The sequence below is a fragment of the Leuresthes tenuis genome, unplaced genomic scaffold (genome assembly GCF_036924035.1).
Source record: "Leuresthes tenuis unplaced genomic scaffold, fLeuTen1.0.hap1 SCAF_14, whole genome shotgun sequence".
Classification (NCBI taxonomy): Eukaryota; Metazoa; Chordata; class Actinopteri; order Atheriniformes; family Atherinopsidae; genus Leuresthes; species Leuresthes tenuis.
Window position 1 is genome coordinate 5828779 of NW_027325368.1, and position 18613 is coordinate 5847391.

At 45.4% G+C, this 18613-nt stretch overlaps 1 protein-coding gene across 8 annotated transcripts in view; it reads right to left on the bottom strand.

Annotated features, from left to right (window-relative positions):
- Positions 1-1589: 1589 nt before the first annotated feature.
- The window catches only part of LOC140268689 (rho GTPase-activating protein 12-like), a 48655-nt gene continuing 31631 nt past the window's right edge, over positions 1590-18613 (bottom strand). For 2 of the 8 annotated variants that reach the window (XM_072363644.1, XM_072363645.1), the window contains exons 3-19: positions 13890-14159; positions 12142-12348; positions 11672-11752; positions 9921-10049; positions 9673-9735; positions 9193-9267; positions 8527-8588; positions 8222-8303; positions 6586-6687; positions 5954-6052; positions 5488-5590; positions 5058-5177; positions 4618-4716; positions 4443-4520; positions 4216-4350; positions 3215-3320; positions 1590-2823 (exon numbers count right to left, since the gene is read on the bottom strand). In XM_072363644.1, coding sequence (XP_072219745.1) covers positions 2649-2823; positions 3215-3320; positions 4216-4350; positions 4443-4520; positions 4618-4716; positions 5058-5177; positions 5488-5590; positions 5954-6052; positions 6586-6687; positions 8222-8303; positions 8527-8588; positions 9193-9267; positions 9673-9735; positions 9921-10049; positions 11672-11752; positions 12142-12348; positions 13890-14159 — 1986 coding nt within the window. In that variant the 3' untranslated portion in view covers positions 1590-2648. The remainder of the gene's footprint in view (positions 2824-3214; positions 3321-4215; positions 4351-4442; positions 4521-4617; positions 4717-5057; positions 5178-5487; positions 5591-5953; positions 6053-6585; positions 6688-8221; positions 8304-8526; positions 8589-9192; positions 9268-9672; positions 9736-9920; positions 10050-11671; positions 11753-12141; positions 12349-13889; positions 14160-18613) is intronic. The other 6 variants (XM_072363648.1, XM_072363646.1, XM_072363650.1 and 3 more) reach the window with 6 other exon arrangements.

An 18613-nucleotide genomic window follows, 5' to 3' on the forward strand; every position in this document is an offset into this window, starting at 1 on the left:
AACTTGATCTGTTTTGTGTTTCTTTATGCACACAGAGTGGAGAACTGAACGGGGACAAATCTCTGTGCCGATTCCTGACACTTTATGCTAATCTGTCACCATTTTCCTCCATTTGTCCTTCATGAAGACGCCCTCAGGCATTTTGGAGAAAGGTTCTGGATTAATGCCTAATGCACACAAAACAAACCCCTAAATGTTGCTCTCACTCGGACTTTCTGCACTGATCTGTGTCAGATCTCCAGCCAACAGTCATTCATAACATCTGTCAAAGCAAAACCAACACGACAGTTTCTCCAGAAAAGAGCAGCTGGTGAGTTTTTATTTGTACAATCCCACTTCATATCCGGAAGCTTCTCTTTGGGACAGCACTGCTTTCAGACCCAGCTCCTGAGTCGTCTGCAATGAGACTGCAGCTAAGAGATGGAGAAAATGTCAACTCAATCACAGCTGGAGTCTTCCCACTACAGCCACATTCTGCTGGGTGAAGGGCAGCTCAGGGGTAAAGACTAGAATGGAGCAAGTTTCACATTTACAGGTATAATTATTCAGCCTTTCCACTGGAAGAAGCTCACTGCTTTCACCCTTAAGGTCTCTGCAGCTCTGTACTATAACAAGCTGCACATAAAGGCTGGATGGGATGCCGTGATATACCAACACTGACTATGATCATGATATTTACTGAATTAAATATTGATCCTGTGCTGATAATATCGTGTTTTGTAAATCAAAATGTCAGTGACGGCAGATTGGTTGTTCAACATTTTGCTCATCCATGTCTGTATGGACCTCACTTTGTGCTCTGGTGCACAGTCCTGTTGGAACATGAAGGGGCCGTCCCCAAACTGTTTCCACTAAGTTGGGAGCACGAAATTGTCCAAAATCTGAAGCATTCAGAGCTCCTTTCACTGGAACTAAGGGGCCAAGCCCAGCTCCTGAAGAACAACCCCACACCATCATCCCCCCTCCACCAAACTTTACACTCGGCACAATGTAGTCAGACAAGCACCGTTCCCCTGGCAACCGCCAAACCCAGACTCCTCCATCAGATTGCCAGATGGAGAAGCGTGATTCTTCCCTCCAGAGAACGCGCCTCCACTGCTCTAGAGTCCAGTGGCGGCGCTTTAAACCGCTGCATCCGACCCTTTGCATTGCACTTGGTGACGTGTGGTTTGGATGCAGTTACCATGGAAACCCATGCCATGAAGCTCTCTACGCACTGTTCTTGAGCTAATCTGAAGGCCACGTGAAGTTTGGAGCTCTGCAGCGGTCGACTCTGCAAAAAGTTGGTGACCTCTGCGCCTCAGCATCCGCTGACTCTGCCATTTTTCGTGGTCGACCACTTCGTGGCCGAGTTGCTGTCGTTCCCACTCGCTTCCACTTTGTTATAACACCACTGAGCTCCTGAGAGCGACCTGCTCTTTCACAGATGTTTGCAGAAGCAGGCTGCGTGCCGAGGTGCTTGGATTTACCGAGGGGATCGGAACACACCTGGAGTTAATCATTTGGATGGGTGAGTTAAATCTATGTCCATGTCCATCTATCTACACATCTAAAATATACAAGAAAAGTATATAAAACACAGACTGGACTTTCTTATTAGAGGTATTTATTCCAGTTTGATAAAGCCAACAGTACCCGACTCACAGGTAAACCTCCACATCCCCAGTTCACAATTTTATTCCTCATATCTGTTGGTTACACAATGATTACAAAATAGTGATTTCTCCCTCGTGTCACATTTTTGAACACTCCAGGCATACAAACTTATATTTACTATTTGTACACTACATCATTAAATTCATTCATACACAGCTCCATCCACCCGCCCCCGTTCACATGCACACACAGAAACACTGTACAGGAGATGAGCTCAAAGGCCGCTCGCCTCGATATTTTACCATCCGTTAGTCCTACAGAAGCAGCTTAGTACCGTTGTTTGCTCTTATTTTTCAAGTTGATGCTGTGAGATGATTTGTTCTATACGTCAAACTGAGAAGGTGGCGTGCAGATATAATACAGAGTGTTAATAACCTGTCATGTGTTCAGAGGACCTTGGTCCCGATTTTTTCAGGAACAAAACCGAGATGAGAAAAAGTAAAAATAAAGTAAAAAGAGCCAAAAAACGTCTCCCCTCTCTGCCTTGTTGTAGCTTTATCTCATCTAAGTGTATAAATATCTAAAGCGAAGCTGGGTGCCATGAAAAGTTCAGCAGTTTTATTCTGGTTTATACTGCAGCGGCTATAAGCGGTGAATTTACAGTACGGCACGGGCAGCATCAAACACTGACGCCTCGCCTGTCCGGCAGCCCGCTGAGGCTGGTTCCTCTCACGCTCCTTTGGTCTCGGTCTGTGCAGTAGTTGCTTGGCCCACATATTCATAGGAATCCAGTGTCAGGACAGGAGCGCGTCACCTTTGCAGTAAAGTGGCACAAATGCAGCTGCAGGAGGAAATAAGATACTGAAAAGTGCAAAGAGACTAAGTTTTGGTCGCTAGTTAGAGGAACAGCTATGTTTTGGCTCATGAGACATGTTTGCATCGGCTTTGTGAAGCCAGGTTGGTTTGAGATGAAGAGAAGCTGAGCCGCGCCAGGCCGAGCTGGGTCAGGAAGAGCTCTGCATTGGGAGTGGAATAAAGACATACTCTGGCGTCTACCTGCCAAAAATGTTCTCATACTCCAGCAATATAAGCTCCACTATCTGGTTCTGATAGACCATGTGGACCGCCATGTTCCAGGTCTCCGTTTCCGGCCGGAGCAGCGTGGGCCCGAACACGATGGCCACGCTCTGGGTGGTCATACGGTTTTCCTCGCCGTGGTCGATCACTCTGGAGGAATCAGGAAGAACAGCAAAGACAAACAAAAACAGTCAAAATGGAGTCTGAAGGGGTGAAGAGAGAGCATTTGTAAAGTGGTCACAGATCCAGACTGATCAATAAAGGAAACCACTGACAACAGACTAAACCCCTCATGCATTGGGTGAGAAATCACAGCCATTGATTTAGAATCGGAAGTTTGTTGTTTGGTAAACTGAACACATCTCATGACTTGGGGCCAATCTAAAGTAATCAGCCGTGTCTCACTGCAGGTCTTTATCAGCCACGAGTTCCTCAGAGGCAGAAGACACACGTCCACGCTTAAATGTGAACATTACTGAAGCTGAACTTTAGTTGAAAGGGAGAGAAAAGAAAATGCTGCTGATGAAACAGTTTTTCTCACTTTCTGAGGTGTTTGAACAGAGCCTGCATGGTGTCGTGGTTGGGCTTGGGCAGCTGTCTGACCAGCTCTTTGATCGACTGCACTCGCTGCTTGTAGTCGGGTATTTCTGCAGAAGAAGGAGAAAACCAAACGTATCAAAGTCTTCATCCATCAGAGTTTCAACCGCTTAAATCTGGCTCCAGCACACCCGGCATCTTACACTGATGCAACCGGCGTCAGAAGTCTGTGAATAATGTGCACAAAAAAGTCAGAAACAACTGTACATTCGATGCGTTTGAGGCCCGCTGAAGCTGCACACTGCAAACATTCAGGATAAAACAGAATCCAGGAGCAGAAGACAGATGATGCTGCACAGGGACACATGTAGAAATACTGAATGTTGTTCTAAGTGTGGAGCGGATCTCGACTCCAAACAGTACAAAGTCTCCTTTGTACCGGCTCATATAAACGGGAGGGGATCGGTCCACTGACAGAAGTCCTCCGAACGTCATGTTAGTGCAGCTGAATTCACTGCACAAACGCCGTCTTTACGTTACTTGAATGGTGCTTCATGGTTTTATTAGAGAGCAGAGCCACAGTCTGGAAACCTTTTACACGATCATGAGCTTAATGGGCTGATTTAAGTCAAAGAAAGAAAGAAAAAGAAAAACATGTGAATGAGAGCGGCTACGTTGGGAATTCTGTTGTATTCCTATAAAAAGAAGCGGTTTCAGTCCAGTTGAGCAGCACATGAAGGAGTAAATCAGCTCCCAGCAGCATCAGCTGTGAGACGGACATGTTTACAAGCTGCAGTTTGCAGAACCCAGGAGAAACTTTAACATCTGTCCTGAGCCTCTCCGCCTGGTTACCCAACGTGTGAGTAAGCGTTAGACGTGTCTGACCATCTGCCCACATAACAGGAAACAGAAATGATGCTTTATGTTGCTGGTGAGTGCGACGAGCCCCTCGCAGTGAGAGTGAGCGCATGAATAAACAGCGGCTCGGCTCTGTGCCGCACGTACTGATGGCGCCGACAAAGTCGTGGAACAGAGCGTAGGTGAAGAGGGGCTCCGGCAGCTCTCTGAAGAACATTTTCAAAGCCCCGGTGGTCACATGGATGTCCTCCCACTTCCCGTCCGACAGGTTCACCCTCTCATCTGGACACACACAAATGTTTCGTCAGCGCATCGCCTTTGTTGCTTTCCTCTGAGGTGATGAAGAGAAACGCTTTCAGAGGGCAGCGGCTCACCGTGATTGACAGCAAAGCGTAGTTTCTGTATGACGGCCAGGTTCCCGCTGACTCTGTACAGCCCGTCCACACACAGACCTGCAGGGGATCAACAGCACATAAAAACACATCTGTTCAGCCACTTCCTGTGTCATAAAGAGACAATAAACCGCCGTGTTATCAGTACTTCACCCACCGCTGTTCTCCACGTGGTCAATGCACATCTTGACAAAGTCCGGCACGGCGCTGTTTTCTCTGTGACACAAACTGGACAAACTGCAGCCAAACACCTGATCTGAAGACAGAAACACAACGCCTCACTTTGTTAGAATACGTCTCAGCACCTTTTAGTCTTACTTCAGCTTCTATAAGACCCAAACTTTCTTCTTCTTTAAGTGAAAAGGGATGTGTGCTAAACAGAAGCTATAAATATGACGTGTACAATAAAAATTAAATGTAGCACACAAGAGAATGATAGCAGTCAGTCTTTTTACTCAACATCAGGGTTTAAACAACCTAAAAAGCATCACAAATGTACCCAAACAGGGACATCTGATCAGCAGAATGCCTTAAAAGAGCTAAAATAATTAAAATATTACAGCATTTGTCGTCTACAGAGAGCATGACGTGTGAAACCTTTGATGTATCCTTTGTCTCGGACGGCCTGCAGGGTCGGACGGCGGGTGAGGAACTTCTTCAGCTTGTGTCGGGTCTTCTTGTTGTCAGAGGTGTCCAGGCTGGCTGCCGGCTTCATGGCTGCGGAGGAGAAATGAAATGGATGGCAGCTCAATGCTCTGAAGGACTGGAACTGATAAACAGATGTTTATATAGAGCCAGTGTGACACGTGAGCTCTTTTTGGACTTTGTCCTTTCATTTTCAGGCTCATTTAAACTGTGCTTGCAGTCCAGTCCGTGTTAAAGGAATAATGCTCAGATATTTGCTTTTTTCACTCATCAAGAATCTCCTGAATATCCTTTTCTCTCGATCTTTTATGAAGTATTTTGCTTCCAGCTTGGTGTGGGTGTACGGCTGGCTGTGTTTAACACCGTTTAGCACCACACAGACCTCTGTTTTTCTTGGAGTCTCTGTGTTCCTTCTCCTTGTCGTGCTTCTCCACACCAGGCGACTCGGGCATGTCCTCCTCTATGGCCTCATCAGAGTCCCAGGGCTGACGTACAAAAACAAACACAAATAAGATACAAGTGGCTGTAAAAGCCTCGCCCTTTGTCCTCGCAGGAGGGGCAACAATAAAACCAAATCTGTCCCTCTTAAAGCAAATGACACCTTCATTTTAAGTGCTTTCTTTAAGTTGGTCCAGTTTCCTGTCGGCACTTTGAGCTTTTTCACACATTAACATTATTCGTCTTAGTTTTCATGGAGAAATGATTCATTTAAAGACATTAACCTCTGGGGTGGGGTTTACTTCACAGCAGAGAGGTTAACAGTCCCTCTTAAAAACAACAAAGTTTTTACTCCAGTCTCGGCTCGGGGTCGACCGCCACAGAGTGGCGGCGGCGGCGGCGGTCCTTACGTGCGTGCTGATGGTGTCCTGCAGCGCTCTCAACCACTCGTTGATGACGGTTTCATTTTCGGACTGGATCAGCAGCTCCATGCCCTGCCGGGTCTTCAGCTGCAGATGACATCATTATGTGGTTATGACACTGTCACCAATGAGTCCAAGAATCTCTGGGTCTAAGTCCCCCCCCCCCACAGAAGAAGTGAACGCTCAGCTTGCTGGAAACACCGCGGTACCATGCAGACACCGGCTCCTCTGGCTCGGGTCACTTTTCATGCTTACAGTGGTCCGATTTTCTGTGTGTCTGTTACTTTTTCACTACAAGCAGCTGCCTGTGAGACCTTCCCAGAACATCTGGCCACGCCCCCCCTGAGCTACTCCGCTGCAGCAGTACATGCGAGTGCAGAATTCACAACTTCAGCTGTAACTTCTGGTTTAACCTGCTTTGATTTGGGGTTTTACACAGACCCACCGTCTCATTTTCAGTGCAAAAGCGAGCAAACTGATGGCTGGTATGTTTTAAGGCTCGAGCCTTTAAGGTACAGAGTACAGGTTTAGCATCTGGGTCAATACGACCAGAACTTCCAGAGGATTTCATACGTAATGACTCAAAAAGGAAAAACAAACAAATTTGAGCTCATTCTTACCTCCAAAACGTGCTTTTTGCTGGACTTGTCTTTGGAGGCCCACTCCACCGACCCGCCCCTTATATCCACAGTGAACTCGGGTTTGGACTGACCACCTCCAAACTGGACGTGGATGAGAAAAGAATCGCATATAAACACTCAAGTTACAACGCGGCAGCTGGGGAAAGGATGATGTGATAATGGTGCATATGACATTCAGATTCAGGACATGTGCCAGATCGTAAAGCACCAGCAGAGCACTTCCTCAAATAGAACTGTTCCAGGGTCTATTTTAGGTGAAACAAGGCATAACATGAAGGACTCATTTCAGAGCGTTGGCAGCTGCAGAGCAACATTTAGGAAGACGATTAACCCGTAAATTAATCGTTTGTTTCAGCTTTGCCATCATCACATTGTCGATAATACCAACAACAACACTTGGTGTGCGGCCGACTTGCTCCCACGAGTCTTCTTTTCTTTCTTTATTGCGAGCATTGCGGTTTGACCTGTTATCCAGCTGATAGGTTCATATAAACATATATATACTGCTCGTTTCCTGTGAGACGACTGGCTGGGGGTAAATCCTTTTAGATTCTAACAGGAAAACAAAAGCAGGAGGTGCTACGGTGTTACATACCGACAATCCTAACAGAAGCACCTTCACCAATAAACCAATTATGGTAAGACAGTAAATGCCATCACTCTTTGTTGGTAATTTATGACAGCTGGACGTTGGTTTGAAGCTCTAACTGACCACAACTGTGATGTCTTTTGCTGTCATATTTGGGAAAATGCAGAAAGTGAAGGCAAACCTTTGTCTTTGCATGCAAAAATCTCACTTTAATACCATCTGTTTTTTGGTTATAAAGCTGATAAACAGCACACAGCCTTCATGCATGCAACTGAATTGGATTTCTGTTAAATTGAGTGTCTGAAAGCATTTCACTCCTACAGACCTCCAATCAATGAACTGTCTAATTAAAGCCTGTGTGTCACTGACTGTTGAGCAACAAGTCGAGTCACAATGTTACAACAATTAAGCCAATTACGACACTGGGATATTGTCTGAGATCTTCACCTCAAACTGGTGACTGAGTCGGGCTTTTCAGGGGCCTGACAAACAGAATATGAAGTTATGAACTTTATCATCACAGTGGGTGTGAAAAACAAGCTACGTAGACCGAATAATGTACCGCTGTATGTCTCAGGATGAGAGTCAGTCTGTCAAAGCCTTTTTGGAGACTTGAATGAGGACAATATAGACGTTACTCTGCCTCTGTTGGAGAGCTGGTTTGGAGACGGAGCCGAAGGTAGAGTCTGATCTTTCTGTTTTGACTGGATCCAGCCACAGAACTGGTGCTACAGCAGCATCAGCTCAACGGGGGCTCCGAGCCCGGGGTTATGGAGGCCAATTAGACCGACTGTTGTTTAAAACAGCGTGAACTAGGATGACTCTACAGGGTCTGTATACATCAGCTGGCGCCCTACGCTGCGGTCCTCAACAGAAATTCAGAACACAGAAGGACAAAATGGCGTCTCTCTGGCTGTGAAAAACCCAAACAGGTTATTAGAAGGTTTTAAAGCTGAACCAGCTGTAACCACCAGGGCAAAAGGGCTTCTTTTGTTCAAATAAACATTTTAGGAGCTTGTTTCTCACCCAGCTGGTTCCGCCTCCTTGTCCTTTGGCAAACAGCAGCGTTGAGCCTTGGAGGACCGTCCAGGAGGAGGTCCAGTTCTTCCTGCGAAATATGCAGAATTATAAGCATATAACATGCTGAAATCTCGACGTATTTTCTTGCTTTTTTTAATATCAAAAGAAAAAAAAGTGACAGGAAATGTCTCTCACATAAGTACAACAACCACTGAAGAAACTCCCACTGATACGGATGAATCTCTCATTCTGATACAGAGTCACAGCTTTAAACCAAACAAAGATCTGCCTTCAGAGTCCGCTCTACTCACCGGACTCTCCTGCCATTCTCAGTGATCTTCGTCACATTCAGGACGCCGCACTTTTCCGTCGGCTGCAGAGGGAAACAAGCAGGATTACACGTGTTCGAGCAAGAAAAAGTCACATTTGGCACAGCAACAGCAGCTGGATCACGTCACAGAAAGATGATTTCAAACCTTTATAAACAAGGTAAGTCTGTCCCTATGAAGCAGCACCAACACACATCCCGCCACCGCTGCTAAGAGGAAAACAACCACCCCTGAACCATTGATCCCACTCCAGAAAGGTTATCAAACTCTTGGAAGCAGACAGAGATTCTAACGAATGAGATCAAGGTAAAAGTAATGTTTGTGCTGTATTTAAAAGCTGATTCAGATACACAAGGACATTTCAGGATGATCAGCACCAAGAAACAAAGATTTTACCAATGTGCTTCATCAAAAAAGACAAAAAAGCAAACAAGCAAGCCTTTTTATTCCTCGCTACACTTCCCATTCGCAGGTTTCCTACACAGGATCAAGTAATTCTGCAGTTTAGCTTTGGAAATGTTCTTTTCGTGTTCTGGGATTCTCAGACCTGTGTAGGAAGCCTGCAGTAAGCTATAACTTGTGTCATCGCCTTACAACCCTGGACCGCGTTAAAGCCCTGCAGCACGTGAGTTAGTGGTGAGTACTAACAGAGGCGGGGGGCTTGGGAGACGAGGAGCAGGAGTCGGAGTCGGGAGAGTGGGGGTTTGGGCTCTGAGTGGCTTCCTAGTAAGGAGACAGGGATGGGGGTGGGAAAAAAAACACATATGGTCACACAGGCCAACAAAGAGAAGGTTAACGAGAAGATGATGCAAGGTTAAGGAGACAGAGACAGCTGACAGAGTGTGAGGGTAATTAGCAGAGAGATTACGATGCTGCAAAGTGTGTCAGGTGCCGTCCAGAAAGCACAATCAAGCTGTGGAACATCCATGCAGCTACAAATTCTGCTGTGTTTGGAGTGATTATCATCTGTTAACATGAGTGAGTCTGTGTGGATGAAGATTGTTGTTTCTGATTGGATGTTTTGCTTTTCTCCAAATCAAGTTGAATCAGCTGAAAATCCTTCCTCGTCTTATCATCTTCATGCAAAGTGATTGTACGTTTGACTCTTCCGTTTGACGGACTACTGACTTGGTGTTTGTACGGGTGAGGGCGGGCGGAGCCTGAGCGGAAACGTCTGGTTTTTAACAGCCGCTGCAAAACAATCAGTCTACAACTGAGAATGGTGACTCGTCACACATCGTACTGCTTAACGCTACAGGTAGCAGCTGCACTTTATTCTTCTTTAAGTGAAGTGTAAAAGGCAGCTGCACAACAAAAAGATCATTTAAAACTCTTTTTCCAGATAAAGACATGAGTTCAGATCAGGGGTGTCAGACCTTCTCGCTGGGCTCCTGTGTGTAGGTGCTGTGTCTCCACTTTGTCAAGACGATGGACTCCACATTTTTCCGGTCCAGACTGCGACTTTTCGGAGCGTCTCCGGACAGCTGAGGCGGGGAGAGGTTGTACTGCAGGAAGGGCAGAAAGAATCAAATGTCTTTCCCCTTAAATATGACAAATACAGCCAGGTACAAAACGTTTAATGCTGCTACAACATGACTATCATCACATCGTGAGATGGGTGAGCTGTGAGCTTCTATGGGAAGAAGTGATGCCAGAACCGATCAGACACACTGACAAAACACAACAGAATCCCTTTAAAGGAAGGAGATTACTGACAGAAAGAGTCAAAAGTCTTGAGCCAACTCTCATTTCTTTACATATTACAAAGAAGATGGGAAATAGCTGCAGTGATTTGCTGATCATGTGGTGACACAGAATCTGAGGCAAAAACAGAGTTTTAAGCAGCTTTAAGGTGAATATCTGGTCTGAGCTCCTTTATTCTCCAACTCAGCCTGAACCCTCTGAGACGAGCTTTCTGTCATTTCTTTAAGGAGTCTTCAGGAACAGTTCTCCAGGCTTCTTGAAGGACATCCCAAAGCTCTTCTTTGGATGTGGGCTGCCTTTTGTTCCGTTCTCTGTCAGATGATCCCACACTGCTTCAATAATGTTGAGGTCCGGGCTCTGGGGAGGATTCATCCCTCCATAAGACCTGCTGCCACTGATTTTCAGTCCACTTCTTGTGTCATTTGGCACAGCTCAGCCTTTTCTCCCTGTTTCCCTTCCTTAAGAACGGCTTCTTGACAGCCACCCTTCCATGGAGACCATTTCTGATGAGGCTTGGGCCAACAGTAGATGGATCAGCTGAAGGTCCAGATGCATCTCTCAGGTCCTGTCAGGTCACAGCTGGATTTTTTCCTCTTTCTTAAGGACATCACTTTCAGATCCTGTTCATCTGCTGTAGATAGTTTTTTAGGCCTGACACTTCTTCTTTTGTCCTCCTCTGGTCCAGTTTCCTCAAATGTTTTAAGGACACACTGCACACCATGCTGAGATATGCCAAGTTTTTAGCTAATAGCTCTTTGGGAATCAGCTTGTTGCTGCAGAAATCCTATTTTCTGTCAAACTATGTTATCTTTGCTGTTTTTCATAGATGCAACTAAATAAATGGGAACAAATGTCTTTGTGACAGGCTGCTGGTAACAAAGTGTCTAAAGCTACAACACCGGTTCATCCCTTGAGTTTTGTGGCTTTTTTCTTGAATGATTCGTCAGTCAGTTCTGCTTTACAAAAAAAACAAGAAATAGACTAAAAATGAGTGAAAAAGCAGTCCTGGAGAACTATTCAAGACTTTAAGAATGTGTGGCTGCTTGGAGGGAAAATGTAAAGAAACGAGGGGCGTCTCAAGACTTTTGGAAAGTACTGTACAGACCCAGTGTGTTGGTGTGCTTTCTACAGGAGAAGCTGCTCAGAGCTGCAGGAATGTGTGGGTGTGTTTACTGCCCTGTGATGTGGGGGGGTGGTAAATGAGGTATTGTTATTTGATTCACTGTTGGTGTGTGACCCAAGCAGCTTCTCCGGCTCATGTTGGAGGAGAAGAAGAGTTTGAATATTTAGTTTAAAAGAAGAAAAACTGCAGTTTTTATCTTAAATTATTCTCACTAAACAGATTTTTAACCACACACTGCGAGCAGGATTACTTTTTACTTCTTTTTCTGGATGAAATGTGAGGATTGAGTCAGTTTCTTACCTTTGGCAGCTCCCATTCTGACCTGGAGCCGTCAGCACTGTAGTAATAAGGTCTTCCCTGGTCGTCGACATGTTTTAACCACTAACGGTACAAAGACAGGCGCACCAGAGAGTCATCAGAGGTGCGAGTCCTGATAATCATTTGTTTCCATCTATTTGTGCTTGAGACAGGGTGAAATCATGCCCACGTCTGTCAGTGGCTTCAACAGTAACACAGTTCTTTCACTTCTATTCAAATACATGTAAAACATTTGTTTTGTTTAAACACAGAGAAGCGATTAAGATTCATTACAGAAAGTGAGAAAAGTAATAACTCTCATCCAGGGGAGGCACAGTACTGCCAACCCAGTGAAAAGAAAGCTGGTGAGAGAGAAATGACCCATAAATCAACCAAAAACCTGCCCCCCCATGCAGCCCCAGAAACCACCACAGTAAAGAAGACACAGCAGATCAGCTCTGTGCAGCTGGTACCTTCTCGTTAGTATAGTCGCTGACGTACAGCGTGTGGCCGAACTCATCCATCTCCTCTGACCAGCCACGTGGCGGCGAGCCATACTGACTGTCTGACTGGCTAGAGTAGGTACTGAAGCAGGTGTCCTCCGAAGACAGAGGCTGCAGTCGACCGATGGAGAGCGACAGGAAGGGAAGGAAAGACGGCGAGAGCGAAAGAGGAGTGGTCTGACATTAGTGTAAAGGGAGAGAAAACAGAGGGCATATTTCACCATGGAGACACAGAGGAGAGGAGACAGTCATGCACCCAAAACCAATAAATCATCAGAAACTCCCCATCACCAGCACAGACCCAGAGGAGCCACCACAGAGCTGAAAACATTCATGTCCCTGACTGATTTTGGACAGAGGGCCGTAAACCTGAGGCAGACTCCTGCACAGTGACACAGAACAGCTGGAGTGACAGCTCTTGGTCTGTAGGTGGCAGTGTGGTGCAGCCATTTAATGAAACAGAGGCTGACTGAATCAGAGATGACCCCCAAAGATGCAGCCCAATGTGCTATGACAGCCGAGCGTGTGTTTGTACAAGAACTGATCCCAATCACAGTAATTCCCTGAGATGCTGTCGTCTTCTCATCAGAATCGAGCCAAAAACTAGTCAAATTTCCAAGCTGGCAAAAGGTGCGTGTCGCTTGTTTTTTTTAACAACAAATTATCCTGGTGTGGGTGTCGGAAAGAAAACAAAACCTTCATTCTCTCTGAGATGTTTCTCTGATAATTCAAATCTCCCATAACAATCTGTCAGGGCTGACGGGAGCACTTCTGCAGCTGCCTGATTCTGCCTGTGCACAGGACTGGGAGCTGAAGGCAGTCGCAATATGTGATGAAATCTCCTTCATCTGCACTCACACACTTATCCATTTATCCGTGTTCTTGTAATTCAGTGCTCATGAGCACCACTTTCACTGTGTGATGACATTATTGCAAAGTCATATATTTATTTGGTTCCTGTCAAACGTCTGTTTTTAGAGTCATACTTTCCATTTCTGTGGCCTTTTTAAATCAAGGGTCTTATAAAGAAAAACAACCAGAACTCCGAAATTCAATTATTCCTCATGACATTGAACGCAGCATTGTCTGCAGTCACACATTTCCTCACTGGAACGGTGAGGATTGAGGGTGCAAAGGGGAGACAATGACTCAAGTTTCCCTCTGTGGGATCAGCTCAGGGCCACTCAATGACATCGGTGAGTTGCTGCGGTTCTATTCATGTGTTGATGACACATTTATAATTGAAAAACAGCTTTGGGTTTGCTTGTCTGTACTCATGAGCGAATTATCCATGTTGTGGTTCAGAGATAAAAAAAGAAAACTGAATCACACTGCAGATTTGAAACGGATAAGATTTGGTGATCTGTGCATTTATTTCAATTCTACAACAATCTTTTTGTTTCCCTCAGAACTGCCAGCCTTGATTGGCATCTTCATGCCCATATTTAGGGTGTTTTCAGATGGGAAGCACTCCCTGCTGTGTCCCACACAGTCCTGCCCCACCATGGGAACCGTAATTTAGCAAACCACGCTTGTAAAGACTGCTAACTGTTTTCCAAGTGGCTTAAAGCAGTGTGATGGGGTGAAGTTGGGAAAAAAAAGTGACTTTGATGACGCAACCTCACACCAGAATGTGAAACTGCCACATTTAATGTTGAAACACAACATTAGCCCAACATTTCGAAGCTTTCCTCAGTGAGACAGATGCAAAGACTTACCTCTGAGCTCTCTCCAGCGCTGTGGGTCTCTCCTCTGGAGTTCCCGATGCTGGTGTCTCTGAATCGAGGTGGCTTCCAGGTCCTTTCCTGGGTGGAGCGGTTGTAGTAGTAATGCCTGCCGTTCTGGTCCTTGTAGGTCTCCCAGTCTCCCAGGATGTGTAGGGGGGAGCCCGAGGGCAGAGGGGGCAGGTTCGTCTGGGTGATTTTCAGTTCCTGGAGGTTGGTGTAGACTGGCGAGTCAGGGCGGCCATGGCCTGATGAAGATACCGTCTGTGAGGAAAAGAGAGCCGGCTGTGAGTGGATTTAAGTCGTTACAGCAGCGTTCCTGGATGGAAGAAATCTTTAGCTCATGATGCAAATCACCAGCTGCAGATGCAAACTTATGGATCCATCAAAATCTCAGCCCCACACTGTGGATGTTCCTGCTGAGCTGCACACGGAGCCAATAACTGCATCTTTATGATGTGTAGCGGCTTATTCTACACAATCAGCAGGTCGGGGGCCAAAAGTAAAGGAGCGACACTTCAGGGGGGAAATAATTAGCTGCATTTCAAGCTGACAAAGCAACTGTTGGCCACACAGGAGAAGATTACTGAATGAACTCACGGGAGGAGGAGGAGAGGGGAAGGAAGTTGCTGTTATATCACAAAGAGTAGCTTGTCCCCATGTCAAGAAGAAATGGGGAAGTAAAACCAACATGCAGAACATTCAGATGACAGTTAGATCAGTCTAAACCCTGCAGCTGCACAAGGAGAAAGCCATTAAAACTTTCCTCACAGAATATATATATATATATATATATATCATATCTTGTACTTTTGTCAGAATATTTCTGCAGACAAGTCAAAGACCAAACTGTCCGCCCTCTCAGGATAAAGAAAAAAGGTATGATTCATGTTTCAGGTCTGGTTTTAATTTGGGGTGAGTGAAGTACTCACTACTACCTGCGGTTGCCAGCGGTAACAGAGCTCTCAGTTTGGAGATACAGAGACTGACAGTCGAGCTAAGCTGAAAGCTCATCATGTCATCATCGAAGACCACTCAAACCTTAAACTTTCTGAGCAGTTTGAGCGAATGCTATGCTGTGGATGTCTAAACTCTGTCTCTGTCCATGTACAATGTGTTGCACAGCAAGGTTTGACAGCATAAATACCAACAATATAGCAGTTAGGTTTGAGTAGTTCTCCAAAGTGAGAGCTCGCTGACATCCTTTTACAGCCAGGAAGACACAACACAAATTAATTTGAGGAAACCTCTGAGAAGTTTCTAATATACCCAAGAAATGTTCCTGTTAAACAACCAAGGGACTGGAGCAGATACAAATCAAATGTGTTTTTAATAAGCCAGTGATATTAAATCTAAATTACAGCTTAATAAAAGCTGAGAAGCTGCAGAATTCAGATACTGACAGGCTGGGAATCGTCTCACAACATTAACGCGTCAACATTGTCGATTACATATGAATCTTTAATTATTTTGCACATTTCTTGATGTAAATTAAGAAAAACGCAGGCTAAGTTAGTCTTTCATATGTTCGTTTAGCTTCAGAACAAATTAATAACAAATACATCAGCTAACTGACCATGAAAAACCCTCATCTGTCAGCCGCCACCGACTCGCAAACAAACAAATGCAGCCAGCGTCACTCAAAACCCCCGATCATCAACCAATCCAGTCAATGAGCTACTCCTCATGATTATTTCATGTTGACATTACATGGAGGCTGCCTGGCTGCAGAGCCACTGGGTGGAGAGTCATAAATAATGCCGGAGCCCCGAGGCCTTCCAACACTGCCCCTGCAAAGCTTTTATTGCATGGGGATCAATGGGGATGAAATATGCAGGAGCCAAACAAACAGCTGGAGGCACCCAGGAGAATCGGATAGTCGCTGGACCAGAGGATGCCTGAGAGGTGTCCTGTTCAACACAGTATCAAAGCCTCACGATATGCACACTCTACAGACATTATATCATTAAAGCTTCTCCATTCTAGCAGTCACAGAGAGCCATTAATTAAAAATGTTCAAGATATTACCTCCGGTGGGGAGCAGCTAATAAACACATCGTCCTCTTCCTGTACCGAGATAGATCGCAAAAAACTTCTTAATCGTATCAGTGCCATTGCTCCACTGCGAGCAACGCTCTGTTGTCTTCCCTTAAAATGCTGCTCGAACATGTGATTTAGTGCATGGACCCGTCAAAGAGGAAGTCCTGGTGGGTGTTCAACTGTTGCAAAGCCACAGAAGTGGGAAACCACGGCCACAAAAAACTGATTTTCCACCCGATACTGTGCAGAAATTCAACTTCAGCTGAGTGGTAGCAGGAACATAAACGTCTGCAATAAGTGCATCAATAAGTTGCTCTTTTTTTTCCTTATTCAGCAAACTTCTCAGTGGCTACTAAACTACATAAACTGACCTGTCAGTATTGCTGTCTGCAGAGGCTGCAGAAGAGCAATTTAAGGAGGGTTTTAGGCACAACAAATGGCACTTAATAAGAACAACACGTGCACGAACTGACGTGGAAAACATTAGCATCAGTGTTTGAGTAAAAGAATCTCACTCATCTCTGGTTTATTAGAGCAGCAGCAACATAAAGTGACACTCCATTACCTCCATTAGAGCAGCAGGTGCACGACATCTGCTGTGAACAGACTGACCTCCTGATCAATACAAAGCTCTGTGCTGCAGATGGACATTAAAAGATCGACCTCTCACCATCTGAGCGCTGCTCTGGAGGCAGTGATGGTGGGTTCAGGCCCAGGCTATGGCTGGGCTTCATAGAGATTTGACTTCATCCCTCACTCCAGACTGAGATCTGTTTCCTGCATCTGTCTTTCTTTTGCAGAACATTCCCAGAGAATGATGCTACTCAGGGTCCGGTTTACTCCACACACTAGTTCAGTCTTTTTGTTATCACACCAGAGGTTTTTAGTTGCTTCCAGCAAATTCCAAGTGGGCCGTCACGTGCCTTTTAATGGGGAATGGCTTCTCTGTGGTCACTGTTAATCTCACAAAAGGAACTTTGTCATTTGAGTGGACACTGGCTTGTTGTCTCACCAAAGTCATTTGTACCAAAATACTCATTTTTGATGGTTTCAAATTGCTTTAATTGCACATAGAAGCTGGTTACTCATCCTTAATCCTGTCCAGGGACAACTTTCTCAACCTCATGTGGTTTCGTTTCATTCTGATCATTATTGGCGCCGCTGTTCTGTGTTCTTCCAGTAAAATGCTGCTTCAGCGAGTGATTGAGTGCATGGATCTGCGAAAGGTTAAGTCCTGCTGGTTACTCAGCAGTTAACACATTTTCCAACTGATCCAACTGATTGTTAGAAAGCAAAGAGCACAAAAAAGATGCTCCTGTTCTTTAGTAATCATCACTGCTTTCCGGTGGTGGGTTAACAAGTTGGTGAGAAGTTAAAGAACTCAGATGGGTCAGAGTCTGACCCACAAATGACCCACTGACCACATGAAGAAACTGCACCGAGCCGGAGGGCTCATTATACAGCAACAGCCAATCAACAGTTCTGACTCCCAATTTACCATTTCATTCCACGGGAGCGCTTAATGGGAAGAGAAAGGAGCAGATGGAAACTCTGCCAGCTCTAAAATGAGGACAATAGTCTTATCAGTGCTGCCTGCAGCTCTGTATAATAATCAGCCGGTCCAGTGTTCTTCAGCTGGAGATAAAGATCATCAGAACTAAGAGGGGAAAAGGAGAGAGAGAGAAACGGGAGCAGACTGCTTCAGGCACCGAATGCATCGGTGCTAATATTAGACAGCAACGGCTGCAGAGTCTTTGAGATCACAAAGGTTATATTTTGGCTGGTCTGACGAGAGAACACCGTGTTCGTTTTACACAAAGCTGCTGTCCCGACTCACTCAGTGAGGTCACCCATCTTTTGAAAGCAGCCGGTTCCTTTCAGTACTCGTTTCAGCTGTGGTTTCGGTGGTTCTTTTAGTCGTGTTTGTTCATCTGGTTTCTATGTTTGTCGCCAGGTTGCTTATTCTGTTTAGCAGAGGTTAAACACAATGCTATACTCCTGTTATAGTCTGTGATCTAAATGGAATCTGTGTGGTATGAATGAAAATTTGATTTGGGGGCGCGGGAAGTGTTTGGAAGCATTTTGTTCAATGTACATTTAACTAGTTAACTGCTTTGGAAAGTAATGGCTCTGAAAGAGATCAATACGGATGACAGGTGATGCCAACGCTCCAGGAATAAGCTACATACCGCTAAACGAATGGAATATTTAAAACAATGAATGAATACCAGTATAACCGAGCATGATAAACGCTGCAGCGTCCTTTAGGTGGCAGCCTGACAACAAAGTTCATCTCAGTCTTAAAGGGAATGTGATTCAGATGAGGAGGAGGCGGGGCTCTTCTCCTCATCCAACTCCTGTTTTCTGTTCGACACAGATGAACCTGCTCTGCTGCATACCACAGGGAGCTGGGCCGAGCAAACACAAACACACAGAGACACACAAGTAAACACGCACACAGCGCTTTAATGCTGCCGCCCAGGTGTGTGTGTGTGTGCTTCAAATGCAGGTTGGCACAGGTAACAGAACACCTCTGCTCTACTTCCTGTTCATTCGGTTTTTAGTTTCGTCACTGGAGCTCTTTACGCGTCTGCCATGAATGCGGTCGGTTCCCTGTTGCGTAACACGTGGAGGGAATGTTTCTTAATATTTCACAGATGGAAGCAAAGATCCAGACT